General features: G+C 42.5%; 1 protein-coding gene across 1 annotated transcript in view; it reads right to left on the bottom strand.

Moving 5' to 3' along the window:
- Positions 1-21,187, bottom strand: part of usp47 (ubiquitin specific peptidase 47) — a 32,743-nt gene that overhangs the window by 6,450 nt on the left and 5,106 nt on the right. The window contains exons 2-20 of the mRNA XM_061670690.1: positions 16,821-17,015; positions 15,688-15,804; positions 14,792-14,945; positions 14,605-14,701; positions 14,112-14,257; positions 13,932-14,011; positions 12,860-13,009; positions 12,661-12,756; positions 12,408-12,560; positions 12,076-12,234; positions 5,847-5,978; positions 5,609-5,685; positions 5,431-5,486; positions 4,079-4,191; positions 3,862-3,963; positions 3,583-3,790; positions 3,204-3,319; positions 2,227-2,346; positions 1,351-2,143 (exon numbers count right to left, since the gene is read on the bottom strand). Coding sequence (XP_061526674.1) covers positions 1,351-2,143; positions 2,227-2,346; positions 3,204-3,319; positions 3,583-3,790; positions 3,862-3,963; positions 4,079-4,191; positions 5,431-5,486; positions 5,609-5,685; positions 5,847-5,978; positions 12,076-12,234; positions 12,408-12,560; positions 12,661-12,756; positions 12,860-13,009; positions 13,932-14,011; positions 14,112-14,257; positions 14,605-14,701; positions 14,792-14,945; positions 15,688-15,804; positions 16,821-17,015 — 3,064 coding nt within the window. The remainder of the gene's footprint in view (positions 1-1,350; positions 2,144-2,226; positions 2,347-3,203; positions 3,320-3,582; positions 3,791-3,861; positions 3,964-4,078; positions 4,192-5,430; positions 5,487-5,608; positions 5,686-5,846; positions 5,979-12,075; positions 12,235-12,407; positions 12,561-12,660; positions 12,757-12,859; positions 13,010-13,931; positions 14,012-14,111; positions 14,258-14,604; positions 14,702-14,791; positions 14,946-15,687; positions 15,805-16,820; positions 17,016-21,187) is intronic.

Here is a 21,187-nt window from a genome sequence, read left to right as displayed (position 1 = left end):
TCAGAAAGTGATAAAGCTTTAATGTCAGGTTGTTCAAAGGCTTCAAGCAGAAGACGATGTTCGTGTGGAAATATGTGAACTACTCCTATACGCAAAAAGACCCTCAGCGCTTGGGAAAAAAAATTGTGGTTCAGCCACAAATCCATCTTTTATCTCTCTGGTCGGGAAAATGAACAACTGTATAATTTGGGAAAAATCAATCCCAGCAACAATTCTTGAGCATGAACCAGACTCTCTGAAACTGACACTTTGGTGAGAGCCATGTTATTGGGCTGATTGGATAATTTTTCTTCCGTGATGCATCCGGGGACATGACCACGTTTTTAACTTTTCTCAAATTGGCGTGAACTGTAGTCAGGGACATAAAATATTAGTGCCAGGCAGCAATTTTACAATGCTGCTCTACTGTCAATTGACAAGGGAAAGGGAATGATATGCTTACAAAAACGGCAAGGCAAGTCTGTCAAATGCTGGTGACCTCACGCTTTTCCGAACGATAGATGAAAACAAAATGGACAAAAAGAAAGGTATATTGACTTCTGGAGCACCCTTTGTGGAACTTGACTATTTTTGGCAGGAAATTAAAAGTCACAACTATCTTTGTTAAGAAGCTATACAAGGTCCTGCTCAGACATGCATACGATCCGCATATTATGCGTTTGAAGAGGCTTTTATGTCCTGTTCTAGGTGGTGTGGCTCATTGCAGACAGACAGCACTAAACGTTGACCTAGATAGGACGTGAGTGCCTTTCTTTTAAGATTGTTAGATTCATGTATAACTGATAGCAAAGAAATTTAACAGTGATGAGGTTACAGATAAAGCTGAACGGATCGCCCGAAACCACAATTATACCCTCAGTAATGATGTCTGATACAGGACCACACTTTTTTGTTTTTTTCACATTTACAAACAAATTGTGGCCCTATCAGCGAGGCACGCACAGACTGAATAGGTAACTGAGCATCAAACAACACACACTAATCAACTCAACTGAATCAAATCTAGAGGACACGTTTAGCTTCTTAACATAGACGTTTATGTTCGATGTATTACTTTGGTGCCATCTCGGTGCCAAGGAACTATGTTCAAGTAAATGAAGGAGCTTCAGTTAGACAAAAAAGTGCTTTGCCACCATCTTGTGGCATCTAAAAGCAATGATAATGCTTTGTTTTGGAGGTGGGGGCATCAATTACTCGCGAATGTTTGCTATCCGTGACAGGGCTCGGTCCCTATCCCCTGGGGGGGGGGGGCACTGTAATTGTTACATTACTATTGAGAGAAAATAAGAGAAAATAACTACTTGAACATAATAGCTTCTTTTAACTACATCATGAATAGAGAGTTCATACATTTTTGTGAATTGCAGGCAGAGTCATCCTGGGAACAAGGTTCTGTCCTGAAGTACAAGTAATGGTCTTCTGATTTAACCTTCCCATGGTCGTCATACTCGCTGTCCGTCCCAGAATCTTCCTCTGCAGTGTCCCAGGTCTCTTTCTTGCCTTCGTGGGCTTTGGAGCGACGGCTACTAGTGATGCTGTGGGAGTCCAAGCCATTGGCCAGCTGAATGGGACCGCTGTCCGCATTGCACAGTGTGTCACTACTGTGACTAGAGCTCAGAATGTCACTGTCCACTGAGCTGGTGCTGCGGTCATTGTTTACTTCAGAGTCTGAGCGTTCCTCGCAGGCAAAGTGGTTCTCTGGGTCAGACGAAGCACTGCCCCTGCACCCACTTGTGGCCGCGATCCGGTTTTCTCGTTCTCGGTTGTCCGCGGCCACGCAGGGTGAGTTTGAGTCTGCCTCTTGGCTCGGGGATTCAATGTGTTCAAAGTCGCTGGCGTCAGAGCTTTTCTGGCTGTCGCTGGAGCCCTGCTGCTGCTGCAGAGACAGGTTCTTTAACTTTTCTGTGCTCTCCTCAAGGATAGCCTCCACTGATTTCCTGTTGCCTTTTGACCCTTCAAAGGGCACATCTGAGTCACTGCCAACCTTTTGGCAAAGAGTTCTGCTGGCCAAAGTGCCAGGGGACTGTTCAGGAAGTAAGACCAGTAATCTGATAGTATTCCCGTGGCGATCTAACAGCTTCCACAGCATCGAGTCAGTGAAAGCCACCTGATGATCACTTGACTCTGAACTCTCCACAAAAATCTAATAGAACACAAAATACAACAAGAGAAGGACAGAAGGTAGTAATCAATCATCATCTTTTTATGCCAAATGTATATACAGACCTTGTTACTCCTGAAGAAACCTTCCGCTTTCAGTGTCTTGTTTGGAACATACAGGAGCCGGATGTCATTGTAGCAACGTTCCAGAACCGCACGCATTGTTTCTGCAGATAGGCCGGTAGCCTGAATGGAAGCATAAATTATTATATATGACTTGGAGAAACATGTTTGTTTAAGGGAACACATTACAGGTCTCTTTGTGATTAGACATGGGCTGCAGCTATCGAATATTTTCAGAATCAATTATTCTAATGATTATCTTATCGCTTAATCAGATACATGTGAGGTGCAGGTATTATTGCGGTCCACTTAGGGTCGCCATCACAAAGTTCCACACTATAATATCCGTGACTGGATGGGCTTAGCTTTTAAAGGAGGGGCCTGGCCCGGTGAGTGACGTGGGAGTCAGCTAATGAGAGTCTATAGTTGGCAGTTGTTAGCGCAGGTTAGGAGCTGGCTGTTAACTGGCTAACCATTAGCAAGTCTACGTGTTAAATGCCTGGATTTCGGTTGTGGCTTTAACAGCTTGCAGATGAACGTGCTTATTACGTGTTTATTATTATTATTATTAACGAGCTGTGGTGGGCTATGTTAAATAAGCTAACATCGATGCTGATGATTGTAGATGTGTTGTTGTGGTCAGTAAGTTAGCTTTGCCGTAGACATTGCACATGATCTTATTTTACCTATTACATTAAAATTTCAACTCGTGAAATTATCCCAAACGTGAGAAATTCTGTCTTTTACATACTCTTTCCACCTGGCTCACTACCTTTGCAACAACTAATTTCTACAAGGAGTGGTGCGTGAATCTGTCGTAACAGTGTCGGAAAATGATCAATGTGAAGCTTCGAGGCAAAGATTTTGCTCGACTTTTTTATTTTTATCGAATTATTAGTTTTATTCCATAAATCGTTTCAGCCCCTGATTAGACACTTTGATTAGGAAAATGACAGAAGAAATAGAGAGGAAAAGTAAACCTGTGCAATAAGTTGCTTGAATTCAGTGATGGTCTGGTTTAGGTAGGCCCGAACACTTATGGGAGCGGCGATGGTTTCAGTTCTCAGATCTACAACATGAACCTTCACCATCACCTCTGTGGGAAAACAACACCACCCAAACATAGAAACACTTGACAAAGAAAATGCAATTTTCATTAGGAACTTCACCTTGGTCTTATTTTCCCTTCCCAGAATTCGAATAACTGAAAATTCACTACCGTTAATTATTGGGTCACTAATACATATACTAAAAGCTCTAGTACCCAGTGGATATAAAAAGTACTTGGTTTCATTAGACCATCAAAAGGATTTTGAACAATTGCGTATAAAAGTGTCTCATTGCTACAGAGTTCCTCACCTCCAGGTTTGTAAGGCAGGAACGCTTGCTCGGGTCGGCGGGTCTCCAGCAGCAAATCGAACATGTAAGAAGACTTGACACCTCCAAGCAGAAGACCCATGGGTGTGTCCTCCTCACCCTCATAGGAGCGCTCCAGGTACTCGTGGAACTCATCATACTTCACCAGGCGACAACAGTCCAAGGAGACTGTTTCCTCCAGCTCCATCAGCTGAAATACAGTACATGACCAGGTTGATCTGAGCTCCTCACCTTTACCCTGTTCAAGGATTTCAAACAAACCGTGTAGGCCATTTCAGTGGCTTCCATAAGAGTTTTGTCCTTATGCACTTCCAGCTTGCTCTCTACCATCATCTTCGAAGGATGCATGCAGAAAAGCTTGATCTAAAGTAAAGAATACGAGTGATCGACAAAAGAAATATAGAAGCAATTAATCTCGGGATTTTTACAAAGGCAGAAGAGCAGATATTAAATCAAGTCAGTGGAACCATTTGTTTACCTTGCAAGTGTTTCGCTCAATCTCTCTTTGTCTCTTCTCCTGCTCTTCAGACTCTTTCTCCTTCTGAACCAAACTCTTTATGTGCTCTGGGAAGTCATCCACAGCTAAATACTCTTCAAAAAGGAGACACACCATGTACAGTATTGACTCAAACATGAAGACATGAACATGAAGGCAGCTGAAATAATCACACCACATATGACTATAGTTAATGCATTTCAGACAAGAGCTATGGGGTATTGCCTAAAAGCTTCATTCAAGAGTTTAGGAACTAAGCCTTAAGGATCAGAAACAAACAGCAGTGGAAACACTGCTTCTATGCCTTAACGTTTAGGAACATTTTAATTATTGATTATTACCCTAATATTGTGACTGCTATCTGAAATATGATTTTTTTTATTTTTAGAGTTCATCATGTTTTTACCACCAACAACAGTTAATGATTTTAATATGACCAAACATACATTTAATATAAAATAGGGAGAGCCTATTCTTATTAAGAGTTGCATGACTTTAATACAATTGTATTTTAAACATACAGTAGATAAGGGTTACATTTTAAGCAACTGTACTTAACAGCTATAGTATATTTCTGAAACGAAATTAATTATAAGTGTTTGAGAATGCGATACTTTAAAAGCCGAGTAATAGTCAATCTTTTTGTTTGTTCCAGTATGTTGCCACCTTGCCAAAGACTTCTGCTGCAGATTTGTAAGCGCTGCGTGAAAATCAGTTTGCCACACGTGTCAGCTCTAACAATAAAAGCACTATTGGTCTACACTTTACAGCCACCTTCCCTCAGTGTTCTTGTGAAAGTGTGGACGTAACTACTTCAGTTATTTACCTTTTGCTTTTCTTTTCATATGGACTGAATAGCGAGAGCTTTGCTCTGTGGACTTCTTTGTTTACTTTCGCTTCGATAGCCTGTGCACTCCACAATGCGATATTGCTTGAGTGGTAAAACGAGTTTGCATTTCTCCCTTTACCTGACAGGCTGTTCACTCATGTTTGGGCTCAAAGTGAGTTGCCTGACAAGTTGATGGGGTCGGATGTGCTATTCGTCATGTAAATCGTATACGTTACAATAAGACTATCCAGTTTTATCACATTGTGAATAGTTCTGCCCTAACTGCTTCCACATGATGTCTCAATGATATATGTGGAATGTTTCTAGGGTTGAAGCCTTGTTACTGAATCTCAAACCAAGAATGTCTATAACAACTCGGGAGAGTCCCTTGCAAATCAAAGATACATTTGTTTTACATGTAAATGATTAATACTGGGTCAGTAAAAAGCTATAGTCATGGCACTGGTAACATGAATCACTATTTGCAAATTAATAGGTTTCTTACTTGTATTCCTTGCGGGATCTTTCAATCTATAAATCAGCATATAAGCATTTGTAGAGCTGTTGGGAGAGAACATATACACATAAAAACCCAGTTTATCATTGGAATACAGTAAACAGTTTAAAGTTCTTTTACTGTGCAGGTATTGAAACTGTAGTAGAAACAAAAACAAAAAAGCAACCTTGCAAAGGCACTAGAATAATATCCTCTGCTCCCTGAGGACCCCCCATAAGTCTTTCTGATGTCCTCGTGGGTGATCTATCCAAAAAAGAATACACGTCAACAAGGAGTGAAGAGAGACGACAGTGCGGATGATTAGTACCAGAGAAAAAACAATACAGGGAACGTTTGACACTTGTGACAATGACGCTCTCGTATTAATCTCGAGGACAAGATATCGCCCAGTGGATGATACTGACCTTGCTAACATGCTGGTCATTGAAACTGTACCACTGGCCATCACTGAAGGATTTGATGCAGGCGTAATAGTGGCCGCCTGCAGCACTTCCCGAATGGACCATGACGGAGAACAGTTCAAAGCTCGGCAAACTCTGACAAAAAGTGTTGGAAAATGATTTTACTCAGACTAAAAAAAATAGTGAGATTGACTGCATAATGAATTCAACACACCGTGTAATTACTCCTCAGGGATAGAAATTAGTGTAATATTCTGTCGTCCCTGAGGGTACGCTGTGCAGTTTGGCACTTCTATTTTTTTCTTTATGATTATTCCATGTGTATGAAATTAATTCCATGTTCAATCAAATTTAGATTTTGTGTTTATGAACATTTAATTGTATGTATAATAAGTGTCATATTTGAGTACAACAAAAAGTTTGTGTTTTTGAACAATATTAGATAAAAAAAATTTTAGCAAAATCACAAAACATAACAGTATTATCAGGTATCGGTACTCCGTATCCGCGAGTACTTAAATGTAGGTAGCTGTACTCATACTCTGTCGAAGAAGAAGTGATATTAGTGTATGCCTCATAAAAACTTAATTCTTAAAAGAACAAAGTTTAAAATACACTGCCGTGAAAAAGTATTGGCCCCTTCTCAAATTCTTATATTTTTTGGATAGTTTCCCCACTTTAATGTTCAAGTTCATCAAACAAATGTAAGTAGACAAATATAACCCAAGTGAACTTAAAATGCTGTTTTTAAATGGTCATTTCATTTATTAAGGAACAAAATATTCAAAGTTACCTGGCCCTATGTCAAAACGTAATGGCCCCCTAAACCTAATAACTGGGTTGGGCCATCCTCAGCAGCAACAACTGAAATCAAGCGTTTTCTATAACTGGCAATGAGTCTTTCACATCTCTGTGGAGATATTTTGGCCCACTGTTCCTTGCAGAATTGTTTGAACTCAGCATAAATTGAGGGTTTTCGAGCATGAACGGCCATTTTAAGGTCATGCTACTGCATTGCAATTGGATTCAAGTCTGGACTTTGACGAGGCCACTCCAAAACCTTCGTTTTGTTTTTTTTAAGCCATTCAGAAGTTGACTTGATGGTGTGTTTGCATCATTATCCTGTTCCAGAAACCAAATGTGCTTCAGCTTGAGGTCATAAACTGACGGATGAACATTCTCCTTCAAGATTTTCTGTTAAAGAGCAGAATTCATGGTTCCATCAATCACAGCAAGTTGTCCAGGTCCTAAAGGAGCAGAGCAGCCCTAGACCATCACACTACCATAACCATGTTTGACAGTTGGTATGATTTTCTTTTTTTGAAAAGCTGTGCTACATTTACGCCAGATGTAAAGAGTAGACTTTACACCGATTTGATTGGGCTGATCAGTATCGGGCGATAATGAGCATTTTATGCTGATCGGCTTTAATGTCATAATTCGCCGATCCAATCAATGGCTCCGCAAAAGACATGAACTCTGCGTCGCCGCGTGCACAGTATATTTGAACCCAAAAGCTAGTTTATTTTTAGCCTAGTCGGGTGTCTTTTAACGTAGTACTATAAATATCAGACGGCCAATTAAAAAAAAAAAAAAAAAAAACCTCGGCGGTGTGGCACAGACAACACGTCTGAGACAGACAACAACGTAATGCCCAGTTCAGACTAGAAGACAAATTTGCTCTTTCACGATTGATTACTGCAATAAAATATTGTATTTTGATACCACCACATCCCGTTTTTTACGATCATTGGGCTTTATCTTGTCAACTCAAATGCGACCGGATACACTCGTTACTGTGGCGACGACTTGTAACAAGAGTGGATCGCGCCGACTATATTATGAGGACAAGATGGGGAAAACCGTGTGATGGTGGTCACCGGTGCTCAGTACAGGAGAGGACATTCGTTTAAGGCTTGCTTGAGGTATGTTCATGTACTTTTAATATGATACGGCTCGCAAGCAGGCAATAAAATGTTATGTAGCCTAGCAAGCTCGCAGTAGCACGAACGGTTGGACGTAAACATGTCGCCGTTCTGTCGAATCATCCTCTAAGGTTTCGATGTGGGTGAAGTAATTTAATTAAAAATAATTTAATTACTTTCAGTTAGCACCCATTATTTCTGTCATGTAATGTTGGTTTGACCTGACTGATTAGAATACACAATCTGACTAGAGCAGTGATTTCCAACCTTTATGGAGCCAAGGAACATATTTTACAATTGAAAAATCTCACGGCACAACAACAAACAAAAATGTCACAAAAGTGGATACATTAATTACTGTATTTACTTCCTGACATCTAATAGAAGACCATTCACTTGTTCTCTCTGTCACTATGCCTCACTGGCATAAATAGAGGAACAAAGATACATTATTTAATGTACATTTAACATTTAAATAGTAACATTACTCCATCTTGTGATCGGATCGGTGATTGGTTATCGTTTTTTTAAACTCGCTGCTCGGCCCCAAAAATCCTGATCGTGTAAAGCAGAGTAAAGAGACACATACCTCAACTTTCATCTTGTCAGTCCATATAATATTTTACCAAAAGTCTTGGGAATCTTTCAGATGTTTGTTTTGTTTTTTTGCAAAAGTAAGACGAACCTTTATGATCTTTCAGCCTTCTGGTCTTCTTGCCTTGGAACTCTGCCATGGATGCAACTTTCTTATTGTATCATGAACACTGACCTTAACTGAGCCAAGGGAGCCCTGCTGTTTTTTAGAAGTTGTCCTGAGTTACTTTGTAGCCTCCTGGCAAGGTTCATCACTGTTCCATGTTTTCTCCATGTGAGCATATTGCTTCTCCCTATGGTTTGGTGGAAATCTTAAAGCTGTAGAAATGGCTTTTTTAACTCTTTCCAGACAGATGGATGTCAATTACTTTAGTTCTGAACTGTTCGAGAATTTCTTTGGACCGTGTCATTTTGTTGCAGCTTTTTTAGATCATTTGTCCAACTTGATTTTGTTGGGACATATTCTGTTTAAGTGATTTCTTGATTGAACAGGTCTGGAGGTAATCAGGCTTGGGTGTGATCAGTGAAAATTAACCAAAAATTGTGATGAGCCACAATTAATCCTAATTTCACAAAGGGGGGTAATTACTTTTTCACACAGGGCCAGGTAACAATAGTTTTTCTTTTTCCTTAATAAATGAAATCAGCATTTAAAAACAGCATTTTAAGTTCACTTGGGTTATATTTGTCTAATATTAACATTTGTTTGATGATCTTAAAGTGGGGAAACTCTGCAAAAATAGAATTTGAGAAGGGGGCCAATACTTTTTCACAGTATTATCTGTAGAAGCAAATAGTCTTGAGTTATTCTTTGAACTTAATTGCATCTACTTTTCCATTCATCCATTTTCTACCGCTTACCCGAGGTCGGGTCGCCGGGGCAGTAGCTTTAGCAGGGACGCCCAGACTACCCTCTCCCCAGCCACTTCATCCAGCTCTTCCAGGGGGGATCCCGAGGCGTTCCCAGGCCAGCCGAAAGACAGAGTCTCTCCAGCGTGTCCAGGGTCGTCCCCGGGGTCTCCTCCCGGTGGGACGTGCCCGGAACACCTCACCGGGGAGGCGCCCAGGAGGCATCCAAATCAGATGCTCCAGCCACCTCATCTGGCTCATCTCGATGTGGAGGAGCAGCGGCTCTACTCTGAGATCCTCCCGGAAGACCAAGCTTCTCGCCCAATCTCTGAGGGAGAGACCGGACACCCTGCGGAGGAAACTCATTTCGGCCACTTGTATCCGGGATCTTGTTCTTTCGGTCACGACCCACAGCTCATGACCATAGGTGAGGGTAGGAACGTAGATGGACCGGTAAATCGAGAGCTTTGCCTTTCGGCTTAGCTCCTTCTTTACCACAAAGGACCGATAAAACCCCTCTACACCTCGGCTGCGCCTTGAAATTCTGTCCATAAAAGTTATGAACAGAATGGTGACAAAGGGCAGCCTTGGCGGAGTCCAACCCTCACCGGGAACGAGTCCGACTTACTGCCGGATATGGGGACCAAAGTCTGACTCCGGTCGTACGGGGACCAAACTGCCCGTATCAGGGGGTTCGGTACCCCATACTCCCGAAGCACCCCCACAGGACTCCCCGAGGGTCATGGTCGAACGCCTTCTCCAAGTCCACAAAACACATGTAGACTGGTTGGGAGGACGCCCACGCACCCTCGATGACCCTGCCGAGGGTGTAGAGCTGGTCCACTGTTCCACGGCCAGAACGAAAACCACACTGCTCCTCCTGGATCTGAGATTCCATTTCCTGACGGACCCTCCTCTCCAGCGGCCCTGAATAGACCTTACCAGGTAGGCTGAGGAGTGTGATCCCCCTGTAGTTGGAACACACCCTCCGGTCGCCCTTCGTAAAAAGGGGGACCACCACCCCAGTCTGCCAATCCAGAGGCACTGTCCCCGATGTTCACGCGATGTTGCAGAGGCATGTCAACCAGGGAAGCCCCACAACATTCAGAGCTTTTAGGAACTCTGGACGAATCTCATCCCCCCCCACCCCCGGGGCCTTGCCACCGAGGAGCTTTTTAACCACCTCGGTGACCTCAACTCCAGAGATAGGAGAGCCCGCCTCACAGAACCCAGACTCTGCTTCCTCTTGGGAAGGCATGTCAGTGGAATTGAGGAGGTCTTCGAAGTATTCTCCCCACCGACTCACAACGTCCCAAGTCGTGGTCAGCAGCACCCCATCCCCACTATACACAGTGTTGATGGTGTACTGCTTCCCCCTCCTGAGACGCCGGATGGTGGAACAGAATTTCCTCGAAGCCGTCCGGAAGTCTCTCTCCATGGCCTCTGAACTCCTCCCACACCAGAGTTTTTGCTTCAGTGACCACCAAAGCTGCATTCCGCTTGGCCAGCCGGTACCCATCAGCTGCCTCAGGCGTCCCACAGGCTAAAAAGGCCCGATAGGACTCCTTCTTCAGCTTGACGGCATCCCTCACCGTTGGTGTCCACCATCGGGTTCAGGGATTGCCGCCACGGCAGGCACCGACCACCTTACGGCCACAGCTCCGGTCGGCCGCCTCAGCAATGGAGGTGCGGAACATGGTCGACTCGGACTCTACGTCCCCCGGAACGTGAGCAAAGTTCTGTCGGAGGCCGCAGGTCCGATGACACGTCCACAAAGTCAATCATCGAACTGCGACCTAGGGTGTCCTGGTGCCAAGTGCACGTGTGGACACCCTTATGCTTGAACATGGTATTCGTTATGGACAATCCGTGATGAGCACAGAAGTCAAATAACACCGCTCAGGTTCTGATCGGAGGGACCGTTCCTCCCAATAACGCCCTTAAAGGTCTCACTGTCATTGCCCACGTGGGCGTTGAAGTCCCCCAACAGAACGATGAGTCCCCAGCGGGAGCGCTCTCCAGCACCCCGTCCAAGGACTCCAAAAATGGTGGGTACGCTGAACTGCTGTTTGGTGCATATGCACAAACAACAGTCAGGACCCGTCCCCCCACCCGAAAGCGGACGGGAGGCTACCCACTCGAACCGGGGTGAACTCCAACGTACAGGCGCTGAGCCGGGGGGCAATAAGTATACCCATACCTGCTCAGCGCCTCTCACCGTGGGCAACTCCAGAGTGGAAGAGAGTCCAAGTCCTCAACAGGACTGGTACCAGAGCCCAAGCTGTGTCTGGCGGCGAGTCCGACTATATCTAGTCGGAACTTCTCAACCTCACACACCAGCTCGGGCTCTTTCCCTGCCAGTGAGGTGACATTCCACGTCCCTAGAGCCACCTTCTGTAGCCGGGGATCAGATCGCCAAGGTCCTCGCCTTCGGCCACCGCCCAGCTCGCACTGCACCAGACCCCTATGGCCCCTCCCACAGGTGGTGAGCCCATGGGAAGGGGGACCCACGTTACCCTTTCGGGCTGTGCCCGGCCGGGCCCCACGGGTGCAGGTCCGGTCACCGGGCGCTCGCCTTCGAGCCCCACCTCCAGGCCTGGCTCCAGAGGGGGGCCCCGGTGACCCGCGTCCGGGCAAGGGAAAACTGAGTCCATAGTTTGTCGTCATCATAAGGGGTCTTTGAGCCGTGCTTTGTCTCGTCCCTCACCTAGGACCTATTTGTCATGGGTGCCCCTGCCAGGGACATAAAGCCCCAAACAACTTCGGTCCTAGGATCATTGGGACACACACATACCCCTCCACCACGATAAGATGACGGCTTCCACGCCTTTTCTTACAACAATTCAGATTTGTCAAGCAAATACCTTTGCCTTCAAGACCCGCTCTCCGCTGCCAGTGCTGTCCAGACAAATGCCCTCATCCACACAATCATCAGTGGAGAAATCATTGCTCATCTGGTCACTGTGGCAACTGCCCTCATTCTCTGCTCCACTGTCAGTGCAGCTTTCCGTCTGAGGAGACTTCTACAAATGCCATTCAAACAGACCACAACGGAAAGGATTTTCAAAGCAAATACACCATGTGCTCATCTATAATAAAAACAATTTGGGAGCTATATTGAGGTGGACATTTGAGATTTCAATACATTCAGTAGGTTACAATCTGTAAATACAGGTTACTACACTACTACTTTCACCTCATCCTCCACATCAATAAATGGAGTCATGTCAAGTTCCTCAGGAAAAGTCATGCTGTCATTGAGCTTGATCCGATGCATAGTGGTGTAGTCAAAATCAAAACGTTTCAGCTGCAGTGTCAGCAGGTAAGGAAAATGCAGAAACCTTAAGCCCTGTAGAAAAATAGATGGATTTCAGGAATAACTGAATTTTCAGAAGGGCTCTTCTGCATTCTGCATAGAGATTGTGCAATGTCATTTATGGTGAGCTCACCTTCCGGGCATCACATTTCTTTTTGCAGCGTTCGCAGAAGTACTGGTTGGGCCCATCTAGAGTTTCTGGCTGGATGAATGCCTGCAAACCTTCCTCCTGGAATACCAAAATTAAATACTGATATAAATTGTATTCAAATTAGCACTCTTGTTGACACCATTATGTGCAATGTGAAAAAAATGAACAGACGTAAACATACCACACTGCCATAGGCCTGGCTGGCCCCGAAGGGTCTTATTACAAGAGGAATATCCAGGTAAGTATCAATCCTCCAGCTCTCGTAGCCACACTCCAGACAGCGGACATAATCCTTGAGTTTCCCCTGGTACAGCTGGTTGATCAAGTCAGCCTGAAGAGAAGAATGCAGCCAGGCCTTCACTTACATGATTCATGGTGAAAATCCAACAAAGAAATAGAAGACAGGCATGGTTTTAAAAAAAAATATAATAAAATAAAATAAAAAAACAAAAAGTTATTGACATTTAACATATTTTAACACCATTTGTTTGCCCCATGACAGGAACATTCACAAAGCAGCAGCACTGACATTTTCATGAAGCCTGTAGTCTTGATACATGTCAGCATGCCATTTTTGCTTTCAGTGGGGTACCAATTTTGGAAGAAAAATCCTTTAACCATTCTGCAGGGTGGAAATTCAATTTACACTTCTTTTGCACTTCAAGAGGTGTTAATACCTAGTTTGCCTGTTTGTGTGCAACCTCAAAAAAATGTGTTTCCGCAAATTTGGTACTGAAATAAACATCCCTTTGGCTATCAAAATCAGTTTTTATAAAAAACTTTTCTGCAAGGGGTTTGGATTCGAACTCTGTGCACTCGAGTTATCTTTTTGCACATATTCTGTTACTCACAAAACACACCGAAAAACATTTTTAAAGCCTCTGACTGACATTTGGTAAATATGACATTACTGGAGTCTACAGTATATTTATTTTTCAAGGAGGAAGAATGACCTGTTAAAAAAAAAACAAAAAAAAAAAAACCATCTAATCTTACACAGGATACTTAGTAAGTCGCATTATTTTCAATGTGTAATCACAAGCTTATTTGTCTCATGAGCAGCCATGTGGTCTACAGAGACACGTGTGTTCACAATTCTGCCTGGCCCGTGAACTAAAAAAAGAAAGGAAAGAAAAAATGAAAAAATAAGTGTCAAAACCTCCTGTGTCCTATTCACCAATTTTCCTTTTCTCACAAAAAATCTTGTTTTGTTTGTGCTGTGGGGCTGATTTTCGGTTTGTGTTTACTCCCACCTGTTCTGTCTGCTTCCACTTTTGCTCTAGGGCATCAAACATGACCCTGCAAAGTTCTTGCACATCATGTTGTTGCCAAGCTGGGATAAAAATAAAAAAAAGATAATAAATGTCCATGGCATGTGATGTTTTCCACTCAAACAACGTAACCCCAGCCATGGGAGAGTGCAAAATTTTTACCTTCACTGCTGTCCCATCCAAAACTCCGCGTCACATCCGTGGTCTCTATGGCACGTTTCTTACTGGTCTGGAGAAGAACAAAAAGTCTTTGCAGCTGGTATGGAATGCTCGTGACTGGGTCCTCTTCAGATTCCTCAAACTCCCAGCTGAAGTTGACAACAAACGTTTTTAAATGTTTTAAAAAGTCACTGAAAAAGCAAACTTGACATATGGCTTCTCAAGGCACCACTGTACACAGACTCTACAATTCAAAGTATTTTTTTAGACATTGTACGCTTTTTTTTTTTAGCAAATATGTTTACAAAGTGTTTAAAAGTGTGTTTTAACTACTTTAAATGTGACTAAAGCATGAGGGAGGGGTAAAACTATTTTTATAAAATGATTTAACATAGTTTCACTCTCGCTATAGTCTGGATTTTCACCTATTGTGGCTCGATCTGGAATGCATCACCCGTGATAAATATGTGTTTGTTTACTATCCATCTTTACTTACTTGTATAGGGCATTTCTGAACTCCGGGGTCATGAACAGTGTTTGTAAGAGACTGTTCAAATAGCAGGTCATTGCTTGGTTGACCAAACCCACGTAACCTAGAGTGGTTGAGAGAGCCAAACTAAGAAGACAGCTGAAGTTGTACAGGATGAATATTACTACACATTTTACAGATGGCAATACCTCACCTGTCTCAGATTTGTTGAGGATGGAAGTGTAAGAATAAGAGGGGCTACTGCAGTCACCACTGCAACCCACGGTGCCGTCTCTGGGCAGGGGCCCGATGAATCGCTCCTGGGAGCCATCATCCAGTCCAGTGCTATCGGCTGCTCCCGACTCATCCTGAATGCGTGAATACACAGAGAAAGAAACTTACGTTTTCTCAGTAAGTAAAAACACAACCTCATCTTAGTTATTGCATCAACATACTGTACTGTCAAACTTACATGACTGCTGAACCTGTACTTGATCCACTGAAACAAGCATTGATCAAAACACTAGCCCCATAGGTGTGCACAGTAAACACGACGCATGATGGTTGTATTACATTATTAACCTCTCGGTTTATCAGACACTAGAACAGAGTCATTCGAGACTCATGTGGCCTGACAAATTTCCACTATGCCTGAGTCCAACCTTTACACTCGCAATCAAAGTGTAGCCTTTTTTCATTAAACCTGAATTATAAGCCATTGCCTCAAGACACAGCTGGTCTGTAAAGCCAATAAATGATGTGCCCACAAATGCTGTTACATTGTATGTAGGGAAATGTGTGAGCTTTCACTAGCAAACATCGCAGTGAGTTTTACGGTTTAAAAAAAATAATAAAAATACAAAAAAAAAAATTCGCTATCTTTACAGACTGCAATAATGTAATAACCAATTTTATGGTTTCAGTAACCTCTTCAATTGATTCATTTCATTTATAGAGGCCAATATTTGACCCCGAAATTACTTCTGGACGCTTTATAAATGTGAAGCAAACAACTTACCCAGTTGTAATTACTCAATGGAAGAACTTTTACATTTTTGCTTGGTTAAAGTCGAGCACTGCATTTCATTTAATAACCTGTGCACCACTCACCGAAGCAACATGTGGTTGTTCTCCATCTTTGTCTGTTAGCTGGAGGAAATTCCTCTTACCACAGGGCTCAAACCCAGAATCCAGAAGCGACACCTCTCCACTGTGCTCCAGGGGTGTCTAGATGTACAAAAGGAGAGGAAGATTCAGACATCAATTTTTTACATTAACCAGCATTTGTCTTTCGACGACAGGGTGTCCTTTGGTTAAAATTGGCTTTATTCCCTAACATTTATTATTGTGTGTAAATGCCAAAAGGTGAGTTTAATGAGTAAAGTGTTAGGGCGCATATTTGTTTACCCAGCTCATACTACTGATGAGCCTCATATGAAGGTGGTTTGCTTGCGCTGCATAATTTCCCGACTGAGTGCAGTCATTTATACAACATGGGTTTATGTTTATGCACATGCTAGATGCATGGAGCTGATACTTTATGGTCCTCTCAGTTTTAAGCGCGAACGGAAGCAAGTAAGCGTGCCTTCTGCTGTGTATTATGCCAACGTGCAAACAAAACTTTTGCATGCGGTTTGTAACTGAAATTATTATTTTTTTAAATAAATAAATAAAAAAGTCTCACCATTCATGCGTATAAAGAATGTACAATAGCTTGTAGGAAAGGTGCACACTTGATGGCACCTGATAGCCATCCTGAGGATGAGCAAGCAAAGAGCTGCAGTGGAAACGTACAGTAGCTAAATCCACTGACCTACTCAGTGAGATAACAACAGGCACAGCACCTAGGCTTTGAACTGGATCAGCAGTGGGATTAGTTTGGGCTCCTCTAAGAAAAGGGGCCAGTATGTACACAAAAGAGCACACATACTGTCTTCCTTCATTATTATTCAACATCAGCAAATACAAGCAATCACAATAGGCAAAAACTCCCATACTCCATTTACTTTGTAGAAGTGAACGATGGTATGTCCAAATCCACTATTTCGTTAAACTGTTAGGCCATGTGTGAATTTCAAACACTGCATTAACTAAACACTAACTAAGGTTCAGATACAGCACAGCCTCAAGGGAACAGATGTCATGAGAGACTGTAAACTCTCAAAATAATTTGAAACACTAGACTGGTACTACGATTTAATTTATTTTAATCGTGTGGTGTGCAGCTAGTAAAATTTACCAACCATGTCTTGTGTGTTTCCCCAGGCAAGTTCAAAGGAGCCATTGACATATCCTGCTTTATGGGCAACATCTTCATAGAGTTTAGAGAGGGCAGTGGACGCAGGAAGGTTGAAGGTCAACCTCTCGTTGACAGTCTTGGCACAGGTGATGTCCTGGATTATACACAACACTCTGGGCTCCTCTGCGGCTTTTTGGATCTGAAATACAAGACAATGGGAAAACGGTCGGCACGACTGGACAGCCCCTTTTTTCCATCCTGTGTTTAGTCTGTTCAAAGCTGGTGTACATTTCAACTTCCATTTATTGCACAATGCTCGTTCAACATGAGTCAGAAGACACATCATGTCATGCAGTGTTACGGCCCAAACCTACTAATACAAGTTGAGTGACATTTCTGAAAAACATACAGCAGGTTATCCAGCCATATTCAAATAAGTCCTTGGCACGGAGAGGACAGATGACAGGCTTAAACTTCGGACTTTTTATTTCACTCCCTGTTTGCACATTAGAGATTTCTGATGTTTTCTGGAGGTCTAAATATTGTTTATGGTGTCCTGTTTTTAAGACCCACATTCCACATGTAAATCTAAATTTAATCATGATGGATGAGGAACACGCAATGAAAAAAGTAATCACAATCTGGGTTGATGAAAGATGACCAAAAATGGACAGAGGGTGCCATTTTGAATCTTGTGAGTGACTCAAATTGCTTGCTTTATACAGTTACTGTATATGCAGCATGAAAATGGAAAATATTTTTATTTGACCTAAAATTGTTCACAAAGTTTACTGGAAACTAATTAACCAAACAACACACACGAACACACACACACTCACACACATCAAGGGCGTCAAACTATACCAATGGCAGAGGTACAAATATATAACATTTGCACAACCGACATTGTCCCAGATGATCGCACTACTCGTCACTTTAAACCGCATACACTCCTTGAAGTCTCAGCGCCCTTTGCACAATGGTCATTGCACCGGACTATTGCAATATTAGTCGTTCGAACTGCTCTAAGTGCTAGAGGACTCTGCATCTTTTTGCACAATTGTTTTTTGTCAATGTCTTTATGTCCCCAAAGTGTTCTGTAAATTGACTGTTTGTTGTACTAGAGCGGCTCCAACTACCGGAGACAAATTCCTTGTGTGTTTTGGACATACTTGGCAAATAAAGATGATTCTGATTCTGATTCTGATTCTGATGTCACCATTTGAAGTCTTCACATCACATTTTTTTGTTCACATTCTCAATCTACTAACAGGGCAAGATGCAAACGCAATTAGACAGGCACAAAAAAATAAAATATATAGGGTTATGTGAAATACACTCATTGAGGGAAATGATTTGGCCACCAGCCCTATTTCTCAGAGACGAGCATGGTTAACTAAGACGGTGGTGAGGAGGCTACAGGAAGTGATGCCATGATGCACTAGGGCACAACATTTGTCAACATACTGTTTGTTCACACTAGAGTAGGATGAGGATGGCACACATGCAGGGAATGTAGAGGCCACTATGTAACGGTTTGCGTAGGAAATACGTAATATACTTATTAATATACTTAAATATTGCACATTATAAATGACGGGTGACATGTAAAAGCTCATCCCTTAATGGCAATTTGTTTAACTGTGATCAAGCGTAGACTCAGTGAAGGAAGTCCTTTCATTCAACAGTATCCTCTCTTCTGCTGGGAACATCTCTAGAGGTGCAACAATTAATTGATTATCAAATTAAGGGAAAACTATTTTGATAATCGATTAATCAATTAGGCGGCACGGTAAACAACTGGTTAGCACATCTGCCTCACAGTTCGAAGGACTCTGGTTCAAATCCCGACCTCGCCTGTGTGGAGTTTGCATTCCTCTCCCCGTGCCTGCGTGGGTTTTCTCCGGGTACGCTGGTTTCCTCCCACATCCCAAAAAACATACATGGTAGGTTAAATGAGAACTCTAAAGTGTGAATGTGGGTGCGAATGGTTGTTTGTTTATATTTGCTATGGCATATATGGCCAAATTTGGCCCACAATGTTATTATATTTGGCCCGCAAGACCATATAAAATGTGTATTAGAGCTGGCCCGCCAGTATATAGCACATGCACCACTGATATTACAAATCCCAGAATGCTTTGCTAGTGTGTTGGCCCATCAGTCTAGACTGGCGAGAGTCCCTTCCCTTTCTGTTGCAGTCGTTAGCAACTATGCGACCAGTCTCCTCTGGCAAATTTACACTTCCACTTCCCGAAAAGGGCGAAACGAAAGATGGAGAACAGTTAACTTCCAAGACAGGTGGGAGGCAGATTATCTGTTCACTAAAGTAAAAGACTGACCTCTTTGTCATGTGCGGAGCAATGTGGCGGTAACAAAAAATATAATACAATTGAATTAATGTTTTTTTAATGTCTTTTAGCAACCCCTAGACAGGGACTGTTAATAATTTGATGTTTGGATTTTTATCTTATCTATCTTTTAGTCTTATTTTTTGGGTTGCTTTGCAGTTGGCCTTTGAAAAAAGATTTACATAAAAAAGAAAGGTAGTTGGAGATGGATAAATAGACGATAGAGAGACAGAAGAATTCATGTTATCTATTTAAATACAAAAAAAAATACCACTGATGTCTTTTATCGCAAATTAGATTTCTCATGTGTTTATCATATTAAAGTTTGTTTATTCCAGATTCAGTGTTTAAGCAAAATTTTAGTTTGTTGCCTTATGATAAACTTTAACGCTACATTTCTGCAGTGAAGGGAAACATGCACATTGCAGTGATTTTTCCTTAAATATTGAGTTTGGCCCGCAACGTTGTCCCAATTTTTTATTTTGGCCCACCGTGAATTTGAGTTTGACATCCCTGTGCTATGGGATTGCCTTTCGACCAGTTCCGGGTGTACCCCGCCTCTCGCCCGCGAATAGTTGGGATAGGCTGCAGCAAGGATAAGCAGTACGGAAAATGGATGGATGTTCTCTAATGTCATTTTCTGCACTGGCAATTTGAAATAACATAGTGATTTTGAATAAAGGGATGGAAATTTAAAAAATAAAATAACATTTCAACCAATTTTAGGGATGCACTGAAAATTTGGTGACCGAAGATTTTCGGCAGAAAACGGCCGGAAAGTGCCATTTCAGTTGTCGTCAGAAAGACTTTTATCGTCACAACAAAACAGCCAAAACAGGATGGCGTGATGACGCAAGCAAAAACAGTGGCTAGCGCACGCTTCTCTGGATAAAGCGTGGAGGTGCTACCAACGAGGTGGCCGTCTCAGTCTCACACTCACTGTTTAGCGGCTACGACGGTCTGTCAAAATATGTCTGAATAGGAGCTAAGCGATAATAAAACGATAAAGATGGCTCTCTCAAAATAACTTGTACTTCATAAACATTTGAGACTCGGTCAAAAGACTTCGATAGATTGTATTTGTCCATGTTTTGACAGACAATACGAATAGCCAATAATAATGCAAGTCGCTCCGCACTGAACCAATCATGCGGCGTCAATAAACATCCCAATTAGACTGACGCACATAGCCCATCGGCAGTGAGACACAACAGGCGCTAACGTTTGTACTAGCTTACTGCTGCAGTCGTGGAAAACTAGTGTTTCTTGTATTATCCAAAACCAAAATAATTCCGCACTACTGAACTTTTCGGGCCTTTCTTCTCAATGATGTCATTGTACACCCCATCCGAATATGGTCCTCATGCGATCACATGCAGCTAGCTACCAACATGCTGATGATGACAGTTCAATGCCCACTGCACATGCAAACATAAGGCACAGCTACCTGAGAAATCCTCTTCATCTCATCAAAAAGACTCTGTCTGCAACTCCAAAACATACCCTAATGAGATGGGACACAGACAAGGATGACTTACACAAAGCATGTGAAAGCAGACTGGTGAAACCCTTGCTTGTGAAAATAGTGGCTTGTTCAAGTAGTGAGGGAGTGACATTCTTTTTATGATTTTGCAACATGCGTGATGTGATCGTGGCAAAATCAGAGCGACATGTTCTATAAAGGAGCTGCAGCTGACAACACAAGTGAGATGAGATTAAAGGTTATTTTTACCAAGGATATAATCACTGGGTGCCAACATGACACACGCAGAGCAATGCAGCACAACCAAGTTTTTTTTTTAATGGATTTACCTCATTCAAAAGGCAGTAAAGATAATATTAGCATAGAAATAGAAATAAACACCAGTTGATAAAATAAAGCCAAATGCTAAAACGTCAGAAAAGTTAGAAAATTTCCCAATGAAACCAAAGGACACGGGAGTGCTGGAGCCTATCCCAGCTATCTTTGGGCAGGAGGCGGGGTACACCCTGAACTGGTTGCCAGCCAATCGCAGGGCAC

Source organism: Phycodurus eques, chromosome 2 (assembly GCF_024500275.1).
Source record: "Phycodurus eques isolate BA_2022a chromosome 2, UOR_Pequ_1.1, whole genome shotgun sequence".
NCBI classification, from domain to species: domain Eukaryota; kingdom Metazoa; phylum Chordata; class Actinopteri; order Syngnathiformes; family Syngnathidae; genus Phycodurus; species Phycodurus eques.
Note: the sequence above shows the minus strand (reverse complement) of the source record. Positions and strands in the feature narration are given on the sequence as shown.